A 17,121-nucleotide genomic window follows, 5' to 3' on the forward strand; every position below is an offset into this window, starting at 1 on the left:
CCTGCCGGCTGGTTACCGTTAGGGCACCGAACAAAAGGGGATCTTTCCTGCCGCAGCAATTAATCTTCCATCGACCCTACAATTCTGGAGCCCGGAGTTCAGCATACGCGTGGATCTCCTTCTAGCAATCTTAGTGGTAAATTGAGCGTACAGAAACGAAGTCTTAGATATACAAAAGGGTCTACGCTAAGTATATATTTACACAAAGGGAGTTCACTGCTGGTGTTCTGGTGACTTCAGTGCCAGAATAATCGGTACCGCTGTCTACAAATCTTTAGTTATCTTAATTCCAAGATTTCAAGATTTGCTACCCTTACTTTCCCTTCGCGCTTCTCCAAGTTTAAGGTAGACTCTCACTACGCCTCGCCTCGCCTCGGCTCGGCGCAACTTCTTTTCGCATTCATACCTAAGCTTGCGTCGCCTCGGGTTTTCCGAACCTGAAGTTATCTGAGCTTGCCTCGGTTCATGTATTTAGTCAGTTGCTCAGGGAACCTCTTCATGTGCTGTCATCAATTCAGTAGTCGCAGTGTGAGTCAAATTGTCAAACTACAGAAGAAGAGCATAGGAAGAATAAAATGAGCCGAGGCGAGGCGCAATGAGAGCCTGCCTTTACTCTTTGTACCCCCATCCTGAATTGCAGTAAGATCCTTGAAAGTACCTACCCAATTCTACGCGAGGCAAAGCACGAGTAAAAAGATTGTTCTTCCACTGGCCGTCCTGGCAATGCAGTACCGTTCATTGTTCCCCGCAGGGTCGGGCTTGCAAGCAGGAACGATTCACGGCGGCAGGTGACTCGTTTTATCGTCCGACCGTGATTTTTCCAGGCAACCAGAGGCTGTAGCCGCCTTGGATCGCACCTGTTTATTCGTTTACGATCAACACCGTGTTCCAGCGGGGCTCTCTGTGGAAAACGTCCAGAGAACGCACCTGCGCGCCCATGGTTCGTGACCCGCAGTCAGACTTATCGCGTGTTATACCGATAGTAATGTTTGCGCTAGACGAGAAAGTTTCTTTACAACTGGCCGTTTATAATGGACGCGCGCGCGGATTTCTCCCGCGCGGCTACTTTGCGCATCATCCTGGTAGAGAACACCGCGACACGCGAATAACATAATTCCTTTGCAGATCTTCTCGTTGCTTAAAGAATTTTCATCCCCTGACCAATATGGAGCGTGCAATAGATTGTAGATAGACAATTCTAAGTGTGATTGTCTACCTATGTGTAGGACCTGATAAGTTGTTCGTCAAGTGAATCCATTCAAAACGAAAGCACATGACCAAAGTTTGTCGAGAAAACGGCTCCTGGGCCCTCCTGTTCTCCTGGAATCCTCGACCACGATACCACGCACTTCGAATACATGCGGCTTGATCACGCACACAGGTGTGTGTGGTATGTGCAGAACCACGCGCCAGAAAATTACTGAATTTTGTCAATAGGTACTCGCTGATTTTTCGTCATGTTTTGCTGCTCTCTTTACGATTAATTATTTAAGCATTTCTCAATCGAGTTCAACCGAATGTGATGAACTTTTCAGGAAGCGTAACATTTAACGCTAACCGTTAGCAGTGATTGCGGGGATGCTGAGGGATTATGAACCTCGAACATTTCATTCGTACAAAAGCAGCATTTATCGCGTAGCATTACTTTTTATAACGTCGACAGCATCAATAAGTAACGACTTACTCCTCATGTGTAATGCTTCTGTGTAGGGGGAGGTCTGGGTTACGATTGGGTGGTTAGGGGTGGGATTCCTCTTCCTTCTTCTGCTTCTCTGTTGCCCACTGTGGCATCAGAATAATCGACCCTATTGTGAGTCTATCAGCGTTGGGCTATTAATTATCTAGATAAGACAGTATTTAAATAACGAGTCGAATAAAAGATACTGTATCCCTAGGTATTCGTTATTCGAGGTTTGAATAATCCAAGTTATCTTTATTCAACGAGCAACGAATAAATAAGTTTATTCTATGAGAATGTATCCGACGAATAAAGATAATATTTTCATCCGTAGCGTCGAATAAATTCATTCGCCTTAAGACGAATATAAAAGTAATTCTTTCTTATCTTTTACTCGTTATTTGAAATTTTGATTTAGATACACTTTTTGCTCAACTCTGAGGGCTATCTAATACCTCCTACACAAAGACCACTTAGGTACACTACTTCCCCAGAAGCTTTGTCGAGAGAAGCAAGAGCCTTTTTTTCCGTTCACCATCCCAAAGATTAAGCAACCTGCATTTCCCCGATTACGAGCGTTCCAACCGACGCAGATCGATCCTCGAGAGGCATGGAATCGGCTACCAGCGCCCGCAGGATCGCTGCGGACCGCCTCAAGGATGAAGGGGCCCGGTGATGAGCGAAGCGACAGAATAATCCGCGCGGCGGGACGTCGCTCGACAACGGGATACGCAGGTGCGGAGCGCGCTTGCCACGGGCCTCGGGGGCAGGATAATCGATTAATCGATTGTACGGTCATCGATACCAGGGCCAAAGGAGGGGGGGGGGCGTGGAAAGAGAAGTCGAGACGGCTCGGGGACGTCTCGAAAGGAAGCAGCGGGCGCTCGCGGTATTCTCGAGCGCGCGTCTCGACAATTAGCCTGAGAACGAACGGGCGAGCTGGCGATTTGTCGCGCAAGATTTATAGCTTCATACATCGCCGAGGAGAAGGACCCTTCTCCCGGGGGCTGCTGCATCGCCCATACGCGGCACGCACAATCGCGAAAGGGCCCTCTGCGGCCGGCCTCGCGGCCTATCTTCCCATTCTCGTGCCGTCCTTACGCGCTTTGACGTCCGCGGACTCTCGCGGATCTTCAACGAGATCAGCGAGATCCATCTTGCTCCGCTGTCCAGGGGATCCTCTTAACCGTGACCTATGGGAGTGCCTGCGAAAACGGACGGCGTGTCCGTCGATCGCGGCCTCCTTCCGGTTTCTCCAGCATTTTATTTCACACTGTCGTGATTGATCATCGTCCAACTACTTTCTCTAAATTGACTCGATCCTCGTCAGCGAAGGCTCAAGGACCCGTTCTCAGGGAAGTCCGGCGAGTGGGGGTGAACTGTTTCAACGGAATCGCAGCGAATCATCGCGATGATAACCGCGCCGATATCCGCCGGAACATTAGAGCCGCGTTTTAATAACCGCGCGAGGTTTAGTGTTGGCGTTAACCAGCGAATCTAATCTACCTTTTACACCGTTACACCTACACGCCTGACAGGAAGTATACCCTTCCTACGGTGCATTATCCTTATTTACGCCGCTCTTGATACTATATTGCCGATAGGTCTTTATCTGCGCCCGTCCGTGGCGCGCGCGCGCGCGCGGCCAGGATAAAGGAAAAACTCCCCCTTGGCCTGCGCGCGCGGATTTATACCGCGAGCGCGCGTGTACGCCGCGAATTCTCTCCTACGATCTCCGGTTACAAAGATGCGGGGGATAGATATAGTGGTGGAGGAACAAGTGTAAAGACCGCTGTAAAGCGCAGTAATTATGCGATACACCGACGGGGCCAGGTATCCGCTGTGCCCGGCGTCCACGCTTAGTCAAGCTCTTCGAAACACGGACACTGAAAGGGAAAGTAGATCGCATTCGAAAATGAAAAATGTTCCGCAGATTCTGAAGGAAGAGCCAAAGCGTCTGTTACGATGCTTCCTGACGAAACATAGGGGAGACCAGGGCAAAGTGAACCTCGGGGTAAAATGAGCTTTCTTAATTTATTCTTTAACAATAGAATATATTTACAAACTTTGGTGACGTAATAAATGTGTGTAATACCACAATGATAATTATGCACATTCAGATATCAAAACATGGAAATTCATTTAAAAAATTAAAAATGAAGTTTTAGAGACTTCCAATTGCTTTTCTTTTCAATTTAGCTTTTTGGATAAATGAGTCTTAAATGTGTTATTTTAACTCCAAATTGTTCTGCGTGTTTATAACAAGCTTATAAACATACGTGTACACGCGTTTGAGAAAACATTAATCCTAACGTTATTAAATAATTAATTTTCCATTGAGTACACATTCGGGGCAAAGTGACTGGGGTAAACTGACACACATTTTTATTAAAAGGGAAAAATTTTATTCAACTTGAAACTTTTTTCGCGTCACTTTGCCCCGGTCTCCCCTACCTTCCCAAAAGAATCTGAAAAGACTCCTAGCAGAACATCTTCAAAGCTTTCCGCAAAAATAGCGCGCGCAAAGGCAACCCGCGTTCATTTCATTACGGCCGTATCCACGAGGGGGGAAAAAGGAAGGAGACGAGGCCGAACGGAGGGATACCCGTCGCGAGAAAGAAACGAGCCACGTCGGAGGGCAAGCGATTTAATTGCGGGGACATTTCTTATATGGAAGTTATCGGGACGGCGCACGTGCCGGAGCGGAGCCGAGAGGAACGCTTAATGGGGGGCCCCTCGCGCGTCCCTGGATTCGAATATTTTCAATGGCCTCTTCCGCGCTTCTTATCTAAATGCGATTCCCCGTTATCTAACCGTTGTCTGGACTCATCACCGTGCCGGCGTCTCTCTTACTTATCCCACCGTCGGGCAAAGAAAGCTGCGCCACCAGAGGAAGAAGAAGAGGAAGAGGAACTGCAGGGGGACGAAGAAAGGACGCGACAAAGAAGAAGAAGAAGAAGCGAGCTCGGGGCCTCCAGCCAGACTTTTCTTCGTCGTCCGCGGGGAACGTAGGCACATATCCCAGTTGGGTTCTCCACTTTAACGTCCGCTCTGTCTTCTCCTCCTGCTCCTCTGTTCTCTACAGCCAGGCGACTCTGTACGTTGTACGTTCCAGCGTACATATATACAGGGGGCCCCCGCGTACGTCCCCGTTGCCGCGGAGATCGAGATGCAAAGGAGACCCGCGCCGCTTTTAAACTCGCCGCCACGAAGCGGATAAATTCGCCCGGGTCCCTCGATCTATTAATTCGAGCCGCCGTTGCATTCCTGCGGGGTCTCGACCACTCGCCTCCTCGACTCCGCGACCTTCCTGCTTTCTCGCGGATTGCAACCGCGCGCGCGTTCGCTCGCTCGCTCGCTCGCTCGCTCGGCAACCTACGCCTCTATCCGCTGTACGCGCGCGACAGCTCCGCGCGTTCTTCTACCCATTCTCGTTCGGCATCGTCGTCCTCGCGGGACTGGTCAAATTGGAAGCGTCAGAGGCATTTGCGCTCGGGTCTGTTGGTGGATGTTGGAAAACGTCACGCGGTTGCCTCTGCTGCTTTCATTTCCTTTGTTTGATGTTGAAGGCGGCCATGCATCGATTTTGAAATTGAATTTAGGAATTTCAATGCAAAAGTTTCCTTCGATGATGTTCGGGATTTTTAAACGATTTTATTCAGCTTCGATCCTCTGACTGTAGTTTGTTTGTATGGTTCGAATCTGGCAACTCAAATTTAACCCACTTCCAACTATCCAATTGTCTTGAAACTTTGCAGGCGTTCGTAGTATATCACCATCGAAATTGTAGTACAAGAAAAGAATTATTTTTTAGTTTTTAATGCATTTTAATTTAGTTTCTACTACATTTTGAATAAAATCGTTTAACATAATTTTTTTTATACATTTTTTTATTTAAGTTTCCAAGCTGAAAGGGACTTTGGCTACGAACTCTTTAATGGGAAAGGCACACAAGATGGTATAAGTCTCTCGTGGATACAGAGAGCCATGCGTCAGGCAGATAATACCCGTATGCCAAGCTTTTTTTCGCAATTAGACAACAATGTTAAATTCCACGGCGTGCACTCGACGAGATAAAATACGTACAGCTGCGCGTTTGATCGCGGCGCGACACATGTTCGATAATCGAAGGGTCCCCCTTGTCAGGTGGCATTCTGCTATAACCGACGTTTTTCTGATGGCGCTGGAAACCTCGATAACGCTTATCCGTGTCCTACGGGACCTATTAAATCACTCTTGCTTGTCCTCTGTAAGGACCTCTGCAACCAGCAGGACATTAAATGATTAATACAGTATCAGGGGGTCATTAGGAAGTTGTCATTTGCTAATTAGCACCTGAAGCCTCTCCCCAATTTTTAATATTCACCAAACTCCTTCTCCGTTACAGGTAAGTGAGGCTACTCTGAAATATCACTAGGACGAAATGGACCAGGGCCCAGCATCGTGGCGGTCGCGACTAGGTGACGAGTATCGGTGCTATCGGAAGAAGCTGTCCGTGTACCCAGGTCCCGGTGGACAGGCCGAAGACGGGAACGAGGCCGTGAAAAATGGTGTAATTTAATCGAGCGATTCGACACGGCATCGCAGCGACGTCCTTACCTGCCTAAGCTCTAAGAGGTGAGAAATGTTGCTCGTCCGGTGACCGATGTCTACACACCGCGCTGTCACGCACTGACATATCGCTCTGATAAAACCACGACCCGGCCAACGGTTTCTCCCTCGGCTGAACCCAGTCCTCGACATTTAAGTATTCCTTACACGGGGCAACGATTCGATAGCTAATGTCCCTGACGTCGGTTTATAAGCGTCTCCACGCGAGGAAGGCTGGTCGTCGTCCATCGGCGTCGTCACGCGTCGACGACGCCGCTCGGGCCTAACACCGCGGCTTTCTGTTCTAAACCCTGACCCGTCCCCGCCACCATTAATAATCCTCCTCGTTGTCTTTTCACCGGTTTCCCAGCTTCTCGTCCGGAAACGCCGTGACTGGTCTTCGTGACCGTAAACGCGCATCCTCGTTTGAGCGGACGAAAGCGGAATCACGATCAGGTAGGAGGGGAAGGGAAAAGTCTCTCGTCCCTCGAGGGGATACTTTCGCTTATTAATAATCTTATTAATCCCGCGCTTGTTAGGCCCGGGATAACAGCGTTTGAGAACGGCGCGTCACAGATACGCGTGTGTAGGTAAATATCGGGTGTCCGCGACGCGGAGAGTATTTTTTAACGCGGAGGGTACGGGTTTCAGATAAATGTTAATCGTCGATGGTTAACCACGGCGGACAGTGGTAGCGGATTGTAGGGCCGGGGGTGTGGGTGGGTAGGGAGGATTTTTCGCGGTGCGAACCCACGCGGTCAATAGCATTTCCGGCTCGATCCCGTTTGAAACACTAGACGGGACGGCGTTGTAGCATTGAGTAATGCGGTGCGGAGTGGCGGTAATGAGGGGCATTAATATGCAATGAAAATGTCCCTACGCGGGCCGTGTTACTCGAGTGCGTGGGGAGTGTGAAACGCGCGATACCGCGCGGAGATAGTGAGCCAATATTAATAGCGGCCCTTCATTGTTCTACGATACGAGCGGGAGGGTCGTAAACGAATCCCGGCTTCTCGCGCGTTGTTCCCTCCCTGCGTGGAATAGAGAGGGACTTAAATTAAGCGCCCGCAGTCCGCGGCGTCGGGGGGAGATGCGGGGATCGTGAGGAACGATCCGGGAATGATCTGTCGACTAGGCGGTGGTCGTGAAACTGCGGTGAATAAAGGGTCTTTCGATTGTGATTGATGTTAATACCGATATCATTGCGCTGCAGCAGACGGCGCGGGGACTTCGTATTCGGAAAGGAACTTACAGACGCTGTAGACAAATAGTGGTACAAATTATTGTTGCATGGGGTGGTTGTAACACTTTACCGAGTCCACGTCTCGATGTGGTTGAATTGGTATTTTCTTGCTCATACTTCATGGTGTTATTGAGCGGGGTAAGGTTGGTATCTTAGCAGCGAAGTTAGAAGTGTAGATCTTCGGTGATTTCAATGCCTCAGTAGCAGTAACGTCCCAAAGTGTTATTCAAATAATTGCGTATCTTGCTCTTAACGCTAGAACAGCTGAAAGTTTAATCTGAAGTTTTACTCAACACAATTTTGTATCCCTTATAAACTTATTTTATTTCTAATGATTAAAACGACTATAAAAAATAAATTTGAAATTAATTATCAATCACAAGATGGAAAGAATTTTGAGTTTATGATAGTCTAGCGACACTGATGTCAGTTTTTAATTTGTTTTTATTAATTTTTATTCCACAATATTTTTCCAAAATCCTTTTTACTTAACTTTTTGATTGAAAAATCAGCTTGAAGTAAATGAAGCGATGAAAAGAAAATCTGATTTCAAACGTGCAAATACATAATTAAAAAAGTAAAAAAAATCCCCAAAAATTACGTCTACTTTTGAGAAAGTTTGAAAGGAACAAAACAAATCGGTTCCAAAAAGAGAATAGCCCAATCATCAACGTTTACGGAAAGAATAATTTGTCCTGCGTTACTGTTACCTTGATTAACACAAAATTAATTTTAAACTATTAGTCGTAAATTGGTAAAGTTACACGAAGTCTCTGCCTATCGAATAATAAGGGATAGTAGTCATTTCTCACAAAATGATATGTGCTATCACTGTAATACCAAGGATTTTAGGGAAGTCTAAACTTTAAGTGCGCACTCTTGCCTCACAATACTCTACCTATATCTTACTTTTCGGTCCCCTAAAACATATCCTAAAATCAAAGCAATCGAAAGCAGACACCTGGGACACTCTCCTTATTAGTGTTAAGAGTCACATGCATTTATGTTTCCCTTTGCTTCTTAGCAAATCACAGAATCCATCGTCGACATGGACCACCTTCCTCCCCACCTGTCCACTAATTTCAAATTCGACGCCTACCAAAAATCGCGCCTCACCAGGCAAACTCCTCGCGAGCCATATTCCCAGTGCAATTAATCCGCCACCGCTTTTCTATTACCTCCGGCTCGTCCGTCAGGCCCACCGGCTAAAAATGCCCGGAGCTCCTCCGATCTGCCCAGACACCGGACCCCTCTCAACCCCCCCGAGAGCGTTCACAATTAGGAAATGGCGTTCATGCACCGCGACAGGCATGTAATTAGCGATGGCTCGCGGGTTGTGCATATTTCGATGGTTGCATCCGTTGTGCACGTTGAGGATCGTCGGCGCGTACCCGCGGCTACCCGCGACAGGGATGAACAGGGGAGCGGGGAGACGGAATCTCGTGTATACGAGCCACAGATACCCGCTTCCTCTCGCTAGCTGTTGGTCCAGGTCTGATCCGAGCGTGGCGCGTTATGCACCGCGCGCTTCATACAAATAACATGAGAAAGAGGGCGGCAGCACAGCTCTCGACGCGGAGCCGAGGGATTTGGCACGACTCGGTCTCGCCTCTAAATTAGTAATTGCAGCCTCCGTGACGTGGCGCCCGGATAAAAAGGCGGCTGTAATGCCTGGCGATTCGAGGTCACGAACCGGGGCTAAAGTGAATACTTATCCGCGGCCGGTCGCTGCCTCACGCGCGCGCACACGCACGCACACGCTCGGACAGCGTACCCGTGTACGTGCACGAGATAACGCGCGGGTTCACGTGAACGCCGCGCTCGCTGGACCGCTCTTGTGAACGAGCGAGCAACCGAGCGAGCCGGCCAGCGAAACGGAGCCGAAGAGGGGGCGTAATCCGCGGCGACGTGTATTCCCACGTCGTGCTTTCTCCGCTGCGAGCCTCGAGAGCGCTCCGTGAATCCACTTCGCCACGGCCTCCGCTGACCGGAGGAAGAGTCGATCGCTAATCCTCCCGATCGATCGCCACCGCCGTCGTCGAGGCCGCGAGTTTTATCGCGCCAACCAGGCTCGCGACCGTCGAAATTAATGCACCGCGAGCCGCGTATTTTGATGCTTGATTACGCGCCAAGGGGAGGTCGAATGTCATGGGAAAACAGTGAGCTCTGGCCAGTGAATCCCGATTTCAGCGATTCGCTGTCTGCGTATTTTTGTATTTATGGTATTGGACTCAGTTGGCTCGTGGACATTTTCGCTAATAGATTATTTAGGATGATTGAGGAAGGGTTTCCTCTTTGTCCTTTGGTCGGAGATGTCGAAGACTGCTGGCATTATTGGAATATCAGGTTTAGGAAGTCTTCCAACGCCTGTTTGACTTAAACGCGCCTACTCCGAAACATGCTTCTGAACTTCATTTCCAAGCCGTGCACGCGCAGCATGGACAACACCACCGCCTGCCAGGGGAAAGAACAGTCGGGCATTAATTAATACCGAAGCCCGTGGTATCTCGCGCGCGGACACGCTCGGAATGCGGCACCGCTCCAATGTTGCAGCGAGCAGATCTAGAAATATCCCTTAACGGGAATGCAAATCTGGGCTTATACGCGAGTATCGGCGTTACGGGGGCCCCCGATGCGGAGGACTTGTAACTCGGGACGTCACCTTCGTTCTTCGATCGTTAAAGTACAGTCACGTTCCCGTGCACGACGCTAAATATGTAGATCCCCGAAGATTCTGCCTAGCCGGGAGCCGCGTTTCTGAATATTCCGCAGGCATCGCCGAATTCCAACCTTACCTTAGCGGAAGCTTTACGATGCACGAGCGGCTGGGATCGCCAGTTTACTTCGCGCAGGTCGGGCGCATCAGATATTCCAGAAAAATGACCGACTCCCTTCGCGGAGCAAGGGACACAGGTTCCCGGTACGCGAGTGTGTGTGTGTGTGTAGCGATCGTCGTTTTCGCGGCAGAAACGCGCGTAATAACGCTACCGGACGTGTCGACGCGTAATTAACCCGATTAGAGGTAATCGAGGAATTCCTCGCACGTGCAGTCGAGTTTCACGACCATTAACGCTATTGGAAAAGTGCACACGGGGAGATAAGCTCGTAGCGATGTGCCGGCTCCATGATTCTCAGGTGAGGCGAACTCTCGAGTTGCATCGAGAGCATTGCTATCACTATTCGGACGTGGAACGAACTATTGGCGATAGATTTTAAGAGTTGAGCGTGGGAGTACTATCAGAACGCATTCTCCCCCAGGACCTGAAGCTTGTTTCATGGGCATTTAATTCCCAGAAACCTCAGTAACCTCGACTATATAGGAGCGTTCTGTGAACACGATAGCCTCGCTGTTGCTAAATGGAGAATGAGGGGGTCGAGGATCGTGGTTAGACAAGGGATCTTTCCAAGAGTTTTAGAAGCCTGGGTGAGAATCCGAGTACCGCGGGGAACTTCGACTAGATGCAACTATGAGAAGACATTAACAGTAGTCAAAGTGCTTAGCATGAACTACGACGAAATCGACGCCCGGAGCACGCAATAATTTCGCGCTGCGATCTCGCACACTGCCGTCCTCGTCCTCGCACCCTCCTACGGCCATGCATCGCGCGGGCGATGCAATAATGGTAAGGTGTCCGCGTTATAACGCGGCAGATGGCGGCGTAAGGCCCTCTCCACCCCCTCGTTTCAGTGTTCCTGTCGTTTCCGGCCGTTTCGAGGCGTTCCGCCGCGAAGCTTCTCCGTGGGCCGTGGAAGAATAAATAAAAGGCCGCGGCGCGGAGCGCTTATTGAAATCGGCCCCGACGCCGCTCGTTGCCCTCTTTGACGTGCCAGATCCCCGGTTTAAAACGTTGCCGCGCGCGAACCTGACGTCTCGACCCCTCCCAGTCGGTGTTGTTGCGCCGCTTCGTCCATCTTTGCCTCGCTGCACGTGCTCGCGCTGACGTTCTCCGTTGTACTGGGTGTCTCTCGATACGTGGAATGTGTCGATGGATTCGGGGCCCAGGAACGACAGAAGATCTGACCTGATAAAAGATGTTGATGATGCTGTAGTTCACCCTGGAGCCCAAAAATGACACAGGCTAAATGTTCATTTATTTATTTATATCTGCCAGTGAGAACGTGTGGCGATGTAACAGCGTGGAAAGTGGTGCAGAGCGCGCTGATCTCTCCCATCGTTGTTCTCTCAGCAACCAGGAAAGCGCTCCGATCAACGTTTACCATTCTCTCCCGGTTCGCTCGAAAAATTCCGCTTCACACGCGAATCGAACGCAGCGCGGGTCGTTCCGCCTTGCTATTGAAATCTGGACGCCTGCAGGTACGATTTCCAGGCTTGTCGAGAGGCCACGCTCTCTTTCCTCCTCGTTGCCGATCGAAAATTCAATCTTCTTGTAGTTGATCTAAGTGGATCGCTCCTAGGAAGAAACACGGCCGCCTATTACCGTGGCCCGGCTCGCGCCTCGCTCTCTAGGCGAGCAGGAAGAAACGGACAAAAGCGCGTTCGAGATTCCGATTCGGTCGTGCCCGCGCTACGAATTATGGCGGATGCTCTGCCCTTTTGCATGCTCCATGAGGCAGACGTTGTGCCAAGCGTAGTGCATCGCGGACCGGGTAACCTTTTACTCGCGGGGATCCAGTTCAGTCGATCTGACACGCGAACAGTGAGATACGCTCGGCTTGGTAGCATCCTCGTCTAAAAGGCAAATAGGCGCTACAACTTTGTGGAGTCTTAGGTACCTATTTGGGTGATCCTTTTCAGGAATTTTTCTTGGGTACACTCTTCGTAGGTGAAAGTAGGAATTATTGGTGGAGTTAACAGCATTATTTTATTATCAAAACTACGGTTACTGCAAATATTTATTTCATCACTTATAAATTTAATTTTCATTGCAATGTGATTGATAAAATGATTCATATACAACTTAATTTCGACAAGATAGTGAGTCACACATTTTTGCAACAAATAAATTTTGCAATAATATTTTTCTAGTAATAATAAATCAGTGATGCAATAAATATTTCCATTGCTGTATGTGGTTAAGTCATAGATTGAGAATATTTCTCACAGATTCTACCGTGTTACTCTTCTTCTTGGCTCCAGACAGTACCATTAAACGATAAGTAAATAGTCTTGTTATATCGACTTAAAAATGTCGTCATTTCGGACAGTACGATCCGATCAAATTATTTGATCAACGGCCTGTGGACCCGTTTACGCGAAATGTCAAGGCTTTTGGTAGCGCAAGAGATGTGCCGGAATTAGGTAACACTTGCCCTGAGACAACATTTATATTTCAATATCTGGAGGTCGAAAAAATCTGTAAGTCACTTGTGATGTAGGTCTGATTATAATTCCCAAGAAACAGTACATTAATCAAATCCTCGTGTTCTCGATAGCTTAATGTAATCTCCAGAATTTCAGTAGGCCTTCGCCAGTAAAAACATCTTTCTATAAAACCATCGATCCAGCGTCCAATCGTCCAATCCTTGTTTTACAATTATTCCTACAGCATGGATGAATCCCATGATCCATTGTGCTCGCCCAGGGAACACCATTTCCCTTGTAAACATCTACGTTCGGTATCCTCGCGGCTCCCTACCCGCGTTATTTTAATATTTAATTTACTACCGGGGACAGCGTAAAAAGCAGCCGACAGCGTGTAACTTATGTAACGCGTCACTATCCACGCTCGCTCGCGCGCTTCGATAAATTACACCCTCTCGTCGCGACGAGAGTTCCGCTTGAGCGCACGCCAGCCAGCCACTAAATTCTCCGTGAATTTCCCCCCCTGGAAAATTCGCTGAAAGCGTGCCCGAGCCGTGGCACAGGCTTCGAAGATCGAATGCCACCCATCCACCTACAATTTTTCCCCTTTAAATCACCGCTTCGAGCAGCAGCCGAAACCGGAAACGTCGCAGTACCGAACGGTCCGCCAAAGAAGCCTCGGCCAACGGTGCTGGACACTGGAACCTCTCCACCCTGACGTGATAACTCTACCGGTCCCCTCTCCCTCTTCCCAATTCCTTCGCCTGTTTCTCCCGCGGATTTCCACAGAAAATTCGTTAAAACGCGGCCCGCACCGGAGGTTGAGAGAGTTCGGTTCGAAGGTTGTAAGGTTCGAGGTGTCAGACGCCGTAGGGGGCCCCGTGGCTAGCCGGTGCTACATCATCCGCGGGGACAGCGAATCCACTTGTTAGCGAAGCGGGCACAGCCACTGCCTACAAATACGTTTCCGTCGTGATAAATGGACTGCAACTCTCGAAATACGAAGGCATTCCGACTCCGGGCGTTGCTTGATTAATGAACTACGGGGATTTCTACGGTAAGCCCGCGTACCGATTCGACCTCTCGCGGTTCCCCTCCTCCCTCCACCCCCTGGCAGTGGAACATCCTCAGCGGGTTTACTTGCGCGTGTCCGCGAAACGGGGCCTTTTCCCCGCGGTCCCCAGGCGCGCTTCCGTCTTTCGGCCGGCGCTGATGAGGGTGATTGGTATTTTACGGGATTGACAGGGTAAATCGCCAGCTGGCGCCGTCGATGATGCTTGATGTGGCTTATCCCTCCGCGGCGTGAAGAATGTCCGCGGCTATTGAATAGGTCCCTCGTGATAGAGAATGCTTCCTCTGGTCTCTTTGGCTGGGAGAGATGGATATCTGGTGGTCTGGGCCGGAGATGGACAAACATTTTATTTAAATAAAAATTTTGAACAACGAATCAAATTTTCGTCGAATAAAAAAATTAACTTTATTCGTCGAATGATCTAAAGTTACAGTAACTTTTATTTGATCCGTTATTTAAATGATTGTTTATTTAGTTAATGTCCAACTCTGGTCAAGAGGAATGAGATAACTTCCAAAATGTGGCGTCGATTGGTTTTTGTGTGGCTCGTCGGTTGGTCGTGGAGGAAACAGGAATCACCTTCGAGCGTTTATCTTCTTAGGATTAATTACACTTCTAATTAGACTTCATATGTGTCGCTATTAAAAAGCCAGAGGTACCCGAGGGATTTCGCGAGCAGCAAGCCGGAAACACCGAGGGGTGGTCCTTAATTTTCTCGCGCCTCCTCCCTCGCCGTCCTCCCCCGCCAGGAGCGTGCACCGTGCAAGATAGGGCCCATTCCGTGGCCGACGAAGCGTAACGATAAATCAATAGCGGAGGCCCCGCGGTATTCTCGGTGGTGCCCATAATAAATTCATGAATTGTAAAACTGCTGCTCTCGCGCGGGACGAACCGTGGCGTATTGGATTTATTGGTCGACTTGACCCCGCTAAGACGCCTCTCGCTAAGGCTGCTGCGGCCAGAGGAGGCGAGCGTTCACGGAGGAAACGAAAAAAAGGAGAAGGAAGATAGAAACGTCGGTGGGCGAAGAGGGGGGCTGCGGTCCCTGGACGCGGGGTGATGTATGAACGAGTTAACGGGTCGCAATCGATCACCCGTATTACCAAATAATTTTCAATTACCCCGTATGAATCGAACGACTGCCGGGAGACGACCGGGAGACGGAGTATCGAGCTACGACTCGATATCGATCCATCCTGTCCACGACGAATGGAACGTGACTGCACGCTCGATGCACCACGGCGTTCTGTCTGGTCGTCGTTAACCCCCGCGGAATATGGGGTTCATCTTCTGAATGGGAATCGTCCTACGCGCGATATTTTAACGAATTCAGACGTTAGTACACTATGCGTTTCGAGTCTCAAGTCTGATCATATGATAGAATGAAAAACAGTACATGCTATCGCACAGTGGCGCACCAGGGGGTCCTGGCAACCCCCAAAGGAGGGGCGTTGTAAGAAGAAAAGGAAGCTGAGTTTTATTATTTAAATAAATTTTATATCAGGGACCGTAACTGTTATAAACTAAAATTTAAAATTTATAGCATACGAATTGGTATGAATAAAATTTAGGTTATAACAGTTACGGTTTCTGATTTTCATCCTTTCAACTCGGCTTCCCCCAAGATTAAATCCTCCCATACAGCACACTCCGTTGCCCAAAGCTTGCAGGAAGGTTCCACGTGCGTTGCCGTGGAATGTTCCACAGAGGCGGACATAGGAACCGTCCTGGAACATTCCAGCAATGGAGTGCGCTGTATGGGCTGAGTGCGCCCCTGCTATCACGCAACCACTAAAATTGCTTGAGAGAATAAAGAGCGTCTACGGCTCGAACTTCAGCCACCACTCCTACGCTCGAGAGAGTCGGATAGAAAATAGCTTTGAAGGGAGACGTGCGTACAAATAGCTCCTAATAACCACTAATCGATTCGCGTGTCCCGCGATTCCACCAGGAGGGATAATTAATCTTAACGATGTCTCGCACGCGCAGGCTGAGAGGAGTCCAGATAAAGAGGAGCGCAAGCATTCCGAAAACCGTCGGGCATCCGAATGGCGGAGCGTGTAAGTACAGAAAATCGCTGTGTCGCCTCTTATCTGCCGATCTCCATATTTTCTCGCCGGCCCTGGAGGGGGAGTACGGTCGCGGGGGTATAGCGGGCGATTATGCGGACGCCATTTATCGAAAGCGGTAATACCAACACGTTAGGGGGTGTGGGGTCCGCGGCATGCCGCGGATGAGAGAGATTACACGGCTGGGCAGTTAGAAGTGGTTTAGCGATAATTTAAACGCGCTAAATCAGAAACGCATTTACGAGATCGGCGTGAAATTTATAAATTAGCCGGCTGGCAGATTTGTGGCTGGTATTTATACATTTACACCGCCATGGGGCCCCGCGCGGGGGCCCCGGTGCCCTGCTGGCAACGGAAAACCTCCGCGTGGCCCTGGTGATTTACGCCGGAGCATCGGCGCCCCGGCGCGTCCGACCGCCAGACAGAACGAAAATCGCGTTTCCGTCTGATGGATCGCGATAAAGGCTCCCACATTTTCAGAAAAAGGTGGAATTTTTGTGGACCGCGCAGTGGATTGATGCCGTATCCAGAATCTTATCGACGAAGCCTTCTTCCCCTAACCCAGACCTTACGCCTGGCAATTAAAGAAACAGGCTCTGGTACCTTCCAAGTTTGAAACGGTTTTTGAGAATTTTTTATCGGACCGTTGCTAGTCGGGGAAGGATTGCAGGCGATGGTGAAGTATAAGGACGATGCGCAGCGGCGATAAAAGGGCATTAATCACAATATTTCACGATATTCCCCAACGCGCGACAGAAAGTGTGCAACCGTACGTTAAATCACGAACGCCGACAAGTGGATTAACCTGGGCGAAAGTCTCCGTCGACCCTGCGTCACTTTGTCGCGTAAATCGACGGCTTTCCTCGTCGAGGAATTTCTCTGCAGCCCGAAGAACCATTACGGTTTTTGCGTCATTCCCGTTCTGATCGATGGGATACAACGCTCGGTTATAAAGGCATCCTCGTAAACACGAGTTTAATTGACGCGGTGGACGTGAAAGAAAAGTTTTTATCAAGCTAGCATTTCCTTCACCTTTGTCACTTCTTCTTGCACACCTTTTTCAGTCCACTTGTGCCATTCCTTTGTGCCGTAGAAGATTGGCGTCTTCGGTAATTAGCGAGTTATTATCAGAGGGTGAAAATTCGAATAACCCTAGAAATACTTGACCCTCGAATAATTTGCGATCCACGAGATACTTTAGTGTCC

General features: G+C 49.3%; 1 protein-coding gene and 1 long non-coding RNA gene across 3 annotated transcripts in view; one reads left to right on the forward strand and one right to left on the reverse strand.

Annotated features, from left to right (window-relative positions):
• Positions 1–17,121, forward strand: part of LOC143377663 (uncharacterized) — a 136,923-nt gene that overhangs the window by 63,112 nt on the left and 56,690 nt on the right. The window contains exon 2 of one of the 2 annotated variants that reach the window (XR_013087383.1): positions 6,066–6,295. The exons of the other annotated variant lie outside the window; for it this stretch is intronic. This is a non-coding gene — a long non-coding RNA (uncharacterized LOC143377663). The remainder of the gene's footprint in view (positions 1–6,065; positions 6,296–17,121) is intronic. 2 annotated transcript variants of the gene reach the window in all.
• LOC143377919 (uncharacterized) lies at positions 4,356–5,120 on the reverse strand. Its single transcript, XM_076829727.1, is given in 6 exon segments — positions 4,356–4,458; positions 4,460–4,524; positions 4,799–4,808; positions 4,810–4,839; positions 4,841–5,053; positions 5,104–5,120. Coding segments are annotated over 6 exon segments (438 nt in total).

This window comes from Andrena cerasifolii, chromosome 16, assembly GCF_050908995.1.
Source record: "Andrena cerasifolii isolate SP2316 chromosome 16, iyAndCera1_principal, whole genome shotgun sequence".
NCBI classification, from domain to species: Eukaryota; Metazoa; Arthropoda; class Insecta; order Hymenoptera; family Andrenidae; genus Andrena; species Andrena cerasifolii.